This window comes from Quercus lobata, chromosome 7, assembly GCF_001633185.2.
Source record: "Quercus lobata isolate SW786 chromosome 7, ValleyOak3.0 Primary Assembly, whole genome shotgun sequence".
NCBI lineage: Eukaryota > Viridiplantae > Streptophyta > Magnoliopsida > Fagales > Fagaceae > Quercus > Quercus lobata.
Window position 1 is genome coordinate 44,275,013 of NC_044910.1, and position 8,904 is coordinate 44,283,916.

At 34.6% G+C, this 8,904-nt stretch overlaps 1 protein-coding gene across 3 annotated transcripts; it reads left to right on the top strand.

Annotated features, from left to right (window-relative positions):
- Positions 1-2,101: 2,101 nt before the first annotated feature.
- Positions 2,102-7,657, top strand: LOC115954089 (protein CNGC15b-like). 3 transcript variants are annotated; one of them, XM_031071954.1, is made up of 8 exons: positions 2,103-2,718; positions 3,238-3,313; positions 3,479-4,025; positions 4,481-4,693; positions 4,916-5,208; positions 5,592-5,703; positions 6,134-6,370; positions 6,744-7,657. In XM_031071954.1, the coding sequence occupies exons 2-8, from the start codon at positions 3,285-3,287 to the stop codon at positions 7,440-7,442; spliced, it is 2,130 nt and encodes a 709-aa protein (XP_030927814.1). In that variant the 5' UTR covers positions 2,103-2,718; positions 3,238-3,284; the 3' UTR covers positions 7,443-7,657. The 3 variants fall into 3 exon arrangements, with proteins under 3 accessions (XP_030927815.1, XP_030927814.1, XP_030927813.1); XM_031071955.1 differs by having other exon boundaries at positions 2,102-3,313; positions 5,595-5,703; XM_031071953.1 differs by having other exon boundaries at positions 2,103-3,313.
- Positions 7,658-8,904: the final 1,247 nt, after the last annotated feature.

An 8,904-nucleotide genomic window follows, 5' to 3' on the forward strand; every position in this document is an offset into this window, starting at 1 on the left:
GAATCAAAATGGAACTTACAGTCACAAATTGAGTTTATCATCAACAACCAAAAAAAAAAAAAAAAAAAAACTTACAGTTACAAATTGTTTCTTTGTTATGTCAGCATGATTTAGGGCTTGTTTGGTTGTATTGTTTAAAAAACAGTTTTGTTGTTTAAATAACATAATATGAATTTTCATAACACTTAAATAACGTTACTAGAATAACATTACCAAATGGGCTTTACATGTTATTTTGGTTAAAACATATCCACATTATTTGTGTTTCGATGTAGTTTTATAGACACCTCCATTTTTTAAGTTCTCAATTTTCCTAATCATACAATTTCTTTGTCACCAATTGTTTGTTCTAATCAATTACTTTCTTCTACTTCGTCAAAATTGTTCTCGGGACCCTATTCATATCCTGCTCTATCTGCTAGCTGGAAGAAAATAAAAAATGTTGTTTATTGATGGAAATTAAAAAGAAGCTACTGCCTACTGGTGCTTCACAATAGGCCCGTTGGGAATTAATACTAGTACTTATGTTTCTCCATTCTCGAATTAAATTTGGGCAGTTAGGCTTTGATGCATGGCCACCTCTGTCTTCAATGGAGGTCGGTCACAGTTGTGCAGTCACTCATCTGCCTTATACTGATTCCCATACTCCCTTTCATATCACTTTTACAATTTCCTGTTTTTTTTCTTCTATAGAAACCAAAAAGTGGCTTTTCAAAGGGCAATGAAACTACTTGTATTTACTTAGTTTGTGCATACAAGAACATTGATTGGTGACCTCAGGCTTCTAGAATTTCAAGTTTTAGTGTTGAATTTTACTCATGCAGCAGGACTGCAAAATTGTCATTTATTGTTTATTTAAAGCAGGCCCAAGTTCAAAAATTGGAACTCGACTAACTAGATTGTTGTCTTGGATCCCTACACTGTATACCATGACAGTGATCCAACTCTCCAAGGCTAGAATAGTACACAAGATATAAAATCATGCAGGTTTATAACAAGAAGATTATTAAGTCAAAACCAATTACAGCAGGGTTTAAAGTAAAGCTAAATAACTGTTACACACACTAACATACACATTATACATATTACACACACCGTACATACACCCTTCTTTTTAACTGAAACTATGAAGTCACGATTTCAATTAAAAACAAAGATGTGTGTAGTTTCAATTAAAAACAAAGATGTGTGTAATAACCATTGCTCATAAGTAAAATTCTGTCTAAACACTGGACCCGAGCTTAGTAAACGTTGGTAATGATAGTAAATGATGGATGGAGATACACACAGCTGTAAAATGACTTTGGAAGATACTCCGTGTGGCCATGTTATTGTCATCTTACTGTCACAACCATAGTCCTTATAATAATTATGACATCCCAAGCAATTCTTAGTACCTCACTTTCTATTAGAATTTTAGAACTTGATTGTCCTCTTCAATAATTTTTCCACTGGGGACTAGTAAACTGTTCTAGAATGCTAATCTCCCAGTGGCTAATATTCGATCTCCCGAATCGAAGTGTCATTTTAAAAACAAAACAAGTTTGCCGCAAACGGCCACGTGAGAAGAAGATAGATACTATATAATCTAATAAATGGCAGCTGACTTTAGTCTTTACCATGTCTTTATGAAGAATCTTTCATCTTTCTTACCTTTTGGCTCTCAATAGCAAATCTATAGCTTCATGATGAAGTTATGTGTAGCTTTTGCAAATTACTTTATTCTGTACAACCTTTGTTCCCTACCACCAAAAAAAAATATATGTATGAAACTAATCTTACTCAAGATTATATTGAGTTTTACAGTACAATTGACATTATCTAAAATACAGTAACTATTTGTGACCAGAAAAGCCAATAAATTTTAAGCTTTTCCAATATGTATATATATCTATCAGGTTATGATCAAAATAGAAATGACCGATTGTAAGCTTAAAGGGGAAGCATATCAGCATGGCTTGGACTATGGTGTGGAAGTCAACGAGCAGTGACCTCACAACTCTTTTTTTCATTTATTTATATTTTTTCAAAAATTCGACTCCCTCCTCCGTCGGTTAGGAAACAGTGAAAAAAGAAGTCCCAACTCAACAAGTGCTGATACCTATTGGTCAAGATTCTCTAAATCATCACAGTTCCATGTGGGTCCTCTACTTCTTATTAAAACCGCGTGCTTCCCATTTTTTGGCTGGAACCTGAAGCTAAGTTTTAACTCTTTCATTCACCTAAATTAAAGCATCTTCTGTGTCCCTGACCACTGGTTTTAATACTTGGGTACACATTTCCATTGTCGAATGTTGTACAGTTTTAGAATAATTCACTTTCACACATTTTTTGCCACAATTATCTTGCGTGATAGATTGTAATTTGTTGTAACATGTATGAAAGTATGTGATACTTGAATTATTCATAGTTTTAATGGCCAAGATGCTAAAAAATAGATAATTTTGAAACCCAAAAGTCCAAAACAAGTTGGTGTCGACAAAAACAAGAGTGGTTACTAAACAAAGTAAGAAAATTACAAACTAAAATGAGTTATACGTGTTAGTTATGTGAACTGCCCCATAATCCTATATGCCTTTACCTGTTTTTTTTTTTTATGGGTTTCTTTATACATAGTTATAAGTTCCATGAGCTTCACACTCCCTTATAAAGGTTCCCACTGAAATGGTGAAAACCCATAGATGAAGATATAGAGAGAATATTCAGCATTCCTTAATTGTAAGTTTTCATGTCTGTCCTTTTGAATTGTTCAGTGGACTCTGTGCCTGCTTCATTCTTAACTTCATGGGTTTTGTTTTGTCTAATTAATAGATTTTTTTTCTTCTTCTAATTTTCTGCTTTATTATTGTTATTTTGAGTGACCCTTTTCTCCTTTAAGCTGTCATGTTAATGCAAGAATTAGTAATGACCACTTTACTTTGTTCAAGATTTTTGTGGTTCTGGATTGCATCTGCTGTTACTTTACATTTCATCTGAACATGAAACAATGTTATGAAACAAAATAAAACATTTATTTTGTTGCAACTTGCTAAGAGGTAATGTGACGAAACTCACAGGTTAACTTCACTTTCTACATGAAAAATGAGATAGTACTTGTGGCTGGTAAAAATTTGGTATACTTTTCCTTTCACATGATTCGTAACAAGTCTATGTACGGAAAAAGTTGCTTGACTCGTGTGTCTTGAGTGTTCTTGTGGTGGTTAACAAATTTGGTGCTGCGGTATATTTTCATCGTAGATCAAATCCACTGGTTGAAGACACATCTCTGCCTTTTCTCAAACGCTATGGCTACTGGTAGATCAAGATATGTGAGGTATGTTTGCTCTAGCAAGGATCATGACGTAAAGCTGATAATATTTTAGTTATAGCATGCACTGATAATCACTTTGAGCATTGATCATCAAAAGTGTAGAGAATTTGGTACTCACAATTCCCTATTCAATATTGTACTGAAATTCTTAAGATTTTGAACTTTCAGATTTCGAGATGATCTTGAAACTGCAAACTGTACACCACCCAATGATAGTCATTTGTTAATGCCAACTCATAACATCAATGATAAACAGGCACCTGATTTGTGCCTGAGGAGTACTGAGAAAGATGCAATAGGCAAGTACTCTCTTGGAAGAGAACTTTCCAAAGTCTTCTCTGAGGATTATGATGTGGTGGAGAAGATAATATTGGATCCTCAGGGACCTGTTTCAAACAGATGGAACAAAATCTTCTTGTTGGCATGTTTGCTTTCTCTTTTCGTGGACCCCTTGTTTTTTTACTTACCAGTGGCTAAGGAAGAGGCGTGCATTGAAGTTATGGAGTCCCTTGAAGTAGCCCTTACTATCATTCGGTCAATGATTGATGCATTTTACGTTGTTCAGATTTTTGTTAGATTTCGAACGGCTTATGTTGGTCCATCCTCTCGAGTATTTGGGAGAGGAGAGCTTGTTATTGACCCTTCAAAGATTGCTTCAAGATACCTTCGCAAAGGCTTTTGGCTAGACCTTGTGACTGCCCTACCCCTTCCACAGGTATGTAGCTAGTTTTCTGTACATTTATGCTTTGAATATACCAAGATTGGAATTCTACTTCTTCTTGGGTTCTTGTGCAAAATTTGCTTGAAAAGAATTCATTCTTCTGTGTTCCTTTGCATTCAGAAAGTGCATAAAGGCCTGTTTGTAGGTATTCTTGGATACTATCCAATTATACTGTCGAAAAGGACATGATTGACTCAACAAAAAAAAGGGGGCCACTATTAATTGATTAGTCCTCTTCTGATTTTCTAATATACATTTTGAGAATTTATATTTTTTGCCCTTGCTAAATTAAACTTACAATGCCACCATTACAGAGAATGCTAAGTAGGTTCACTAGACACAGTTGTAAACTTGTAATATATATTTTTTAAAATTTTTATTTGGATGAATGTAAACTTGTAATTCTACACATCATAGCCTCATATGTTTAAGCTTCCATATTATGGCAGATATTGATTTGGGCTGCAATCCCAAATTTAAGAGGTTCAGAAATTACCCCTACAAGTATTGTTGTTCGCTTCCTTATCATTTTCCAGTACCTCCTGAGGTTATATCATATCTATCCGCTCACATCTGAAATTGTCAAGGCCAATGGGGTTATGATGGAAACAGCATGGGCTGGAGCTGTATACAATCTGATGCTCTGTATGTTGGCAAGTCATGTAAGTTACAATTAAAAATGACTTTCTTGACTGAGACTTGTGATGCAGTCAATAAGTACCTGTAAATGCTAAAGTATTTTTAGACAGTCTGCATTGTTTAAAAGATTTTATTCTGTTTTATGTTTGCGAATGTGGGATTTCTTATGAGCTTGATTGGTTTCTGTGATTAGTTCAGAATTATGTAAATTTGACTCCACTTGTTCTTTCTTTTTTGTTGAAAAGGTTTTAGGATCCTGTTGGTACCTCTTATCCATTCTACGACAAGAAGAATGTTGGATGAAAGTTTGCAGTCTTGAACAACATGATTGCAAATATTGGTTTTTATATTGCAGTAATGTAGATAACCCTATAAGAGCTGCTTGGTTCAAATCCAGCAATATCTCAAGTCTATGTGCTGGAACTAGTGACTTCTTTCAGTTTGGCATTTATGGTGAGGCAGTGACTTCTGGAACTACATCCTCAAGGTTCTTCAACAAGTACTACTTCTGTCTTTGGTGGGGCCTGAGGAATCTGAGGTAACTATCTCTTTGGCTGGACTAGACATTACAGGATGAAAACTGCCAACTGTTTCATTACGTTACTCATTAGTTGAAGGAAATATCCATCCTTACAAACGGTACTATTACAAGAGAGAGGATCAGTATCAATCCCGATAATAAATTTGCAAAAACCTCATCCTTTTGAAATTATTAGAGTGAATTGAAATTTGTTAAGTAATAGTTTCATTTCAAATGCTATTAGAAACAAGATGTATTCGTCCTTATGTTTTATGCAATGCAATATAGAATGGTTTATATCAAATCTGATCACCCCCCCCCCCCCCCTCTTCTTTTGCTCTCAGAAAATGAAATTCACTCTCCCATGTTTCTTATTCTAACCAAATCTATCAATTTTGCAGTAGTTTGGGACAGAATCTCTTCACAAGCGCTTATATTGGAGAAATAAGTTTTGCTTTTGTGATCGTGATCCTTGGATTGGTGCTTTTTGCACTGCTTATAGGGAATATGCAGGTAGGTCTAGCTGTTAGAGAACATCTTTTCAGGTCCTAGAAATTCATCTTCAGAATGTATGGCTCTGTGCTGCTAGTGTTAGGCCTCATAAAAGGTTCACACCTAGATAAATTTATAGGTTTTTATGCAAGGTTCATACTAGTTCTTAGTTGATGCTACATTCAATTAATTTCAAGCTTCTTTGGTGTTCTGTAAAATCATTCCATTATGACAAAGAAATAGATGTTAAAACAGAATTGTTAATTAAAAATTGGAAGATCACTACTTTCAGCATTGCTCTGTTAAATTTTTCAGTAAAGTTTCTAACTTAAGCTGCTGGATCTTGGATTTTTTTTTTCCAGCTGATAGAGTTCATTTTCCTTTGTGAAGGTTATTCACACACTTTCTCCATCAAAATTTTGAAGTCCTCTTTTGCCATTTGTTTTGACAGATGTACCTCCAATCCACGACTATTAGACTGGAAGAGTGGAGAGCTAGGAGGACTGATACAGAACAATGGATGCATCACAGGCAACTACCACGTGACTTGAAGCAGAGTGTGCGAAGGTATGATCAATACAGATGGGTTGCAACTCGGGGAGTTGATGAGGAAGCCATTCTTAAAGATCTCCCCATGGATCTCAGACGAGAAATCAAACGCCACCTGTGTTTAGATCTAGTTCGGAAAGTAAGTTTTGGTTTCCTCTCTCGCTTTTCCGTTAATAGAACAATTTTGTGAACTTCTCAACAAGTTTCTTAAGCTCAATTCTTGATGGTGATTAAAGTAATCTATTTGTTATAAATAATTTACTAATGCATGGATGGAAAACAAATATCACATTTTCTGGTCAGAGTACAATGTATGCCTTGTTTCATTTCAATTCCTTCCTTGCTTTAAATAACACCTACATGACATACTATAGTAGTTACAATCAGAGAGATCCCTTTCTTATCCATCTTTTTTTTCAGATTAAATGGGTCACAATGAACTTGCAATTACAAACAAAACAGTCATTAGACCTTATTCTGATATTGAACTTCTTGTTACAAATGTAAAACAGGTACCACTTTTTGATCAAATGGATGACAGGATGCTAGATGCAATCTGTGAAAGGCTGAAACCTTGCCTATGTACACCTGGCACTTGCCTAGTTCGCGAGGGTGATCCTGTCAATGAGATGCTTTTCATTGTACGAGGCCACTTAGACTCTTGCACCACCAATGGTGGTCGCAGTGGTTTCTTCAATTCATGCAGCATTGGAGCAGGGGACTTCTGTGGTGAAGAATTGCTAACCTGGGCCCTGGACCCTCGTCCAAATGTTGCGCTTCCTTCATCTACACGCACAGTAAAAGCCATCACCGAAGTTGAAGCTTTTGCTCTCATTGCTGAGGACTTGCAGTTTGTAGCAGCCCAATTTCGCACTCTGCACAGCAAGAAAGTCAGGCAGACATTTAGGTTTCACTCTCACCAATGGAGGACATGGGCTGCATGTTTTATACAAGCAGCTTGGTTTCGATATAAAAGACTGAAAGAAGCAGCTGAGCTCAAGAAGAGGGAGAGTCTGGTGGCATCTGTGCCTAAATCTGCACCAGAAGAGAGTTCATCCTTCCCTCCATATGGCTCAAGCTTTACAACCTATGCAGCAAAATTGGCAGCAAGCACTAGGAGAGGTGGAAGCAAGAGGTGTGGAACTCAATTTGACATTCTAAACTCATTACAGAAGCCAGTTGAACCTGATTTTACTGTTGAAGATAGATGAAGAAAAATCCTTGTACTTTGTGAAGTGCCAAATATCAGTATATATATATATATATATATATATGTATTTAGTTCTCTTTTGTGTTACCTTACTATTCTGCAGGTTTGGGCACAAAATTCATGGCAATGCCTTAGTGGTTCAGTCTTTACATTGATTATTCTCATGTAGGTTTTGTTGCTTAGGCATTGTTTCATTGTTAAGAATGATAACTTATAGGGTACTCTAGGTTGTTGTTTCTCATCTTGTATGTGCGGCATCAGTAATGGATGTAACCACACTTATTCTTTATTCTTCTTTTCCTCCTATTATATTGTTCCTTTGTTTGGGAGATGGAAAATCAGGGGCCTAGGGCAAAATATATATGTGGGGCTTTTTTTATATAAATATTAATTAAATAAAATTATTTAATATAAATCAAATTGAGGTTAATTTGATGTATTAAATACATAATTTAATGAATAATATTAACTAAAACTAAGGTTTATTTCATATAGAGAATTGAATATTATAGTTAAAAAATTAATTTAACAAAAAGAAATTAAAATTAAAAAAAAAAGAAATAGAAAATTGATTTATCTTGAATATAAAACGATACATATAAAGTTAATTACATTTATAATTTATGATATTGATTGATGTGTGGCTTTGTAGTAGATTAGTTTACAAATATTAAAGTTTCAAACTATTAGAGAGGATTAATAATCATTGATGATTTAACACATTTGCAATTTTTTTTTAAAGCCTTGTTAGAAATAAAAAAGGAAAATATTAAAGGTACTACAAAATGTTCACAATATAATGTGACAATAATAGTGAAGGATGAGCTTCAATAATGTAATTAATGAATATTTAAAATACTTTTTTGTGATTGGTAACATTTTAGATTGTAAATCTATAATAAAATTTGTGATATCGCTAATATCACTAATAATAAAAAGTGCATAACAGTTTGAAAAAATTCATATTTTTTATCAAATTTTGGGCCTTTTACAATGAGATGGGGGCTTTTTTGTAAAGGGCAAATATTTATTTGTGGTGGGCACCTTAGGCCTAGGCCTTGGGCCGGCCCTGGGGAAAATAAAACATAGCCTTGTGTGCTTCTTGTTGGATATTTTTCTTCTCCCTTATTTATTTGTCTGAAATGATCTTGCTCTACTAGCATCTTTGGTGTTAAGAACAGACAAGGGTCATGTAGCAAGCACACTCACAGAGCGATCACAAGCAATTTGAATATTTACATGTGACAATGTTTTGCTGGAAGAAAAAGGGTGAAGGAGACCAGTCATGGCAACATCTATCTATTGATGAACCAATACTGGAGAGGCCTAGACAATAAAGAATTTTACATGTGACAATGTTGTTCAAAACTATTCTCCAACTTTCATTGACTAAAAAAAAAAAAAAAAAAAAAAAAAAAAAAAAAAAAAAACGCAACTTTCATTAACTTAAATGTTAGACATGA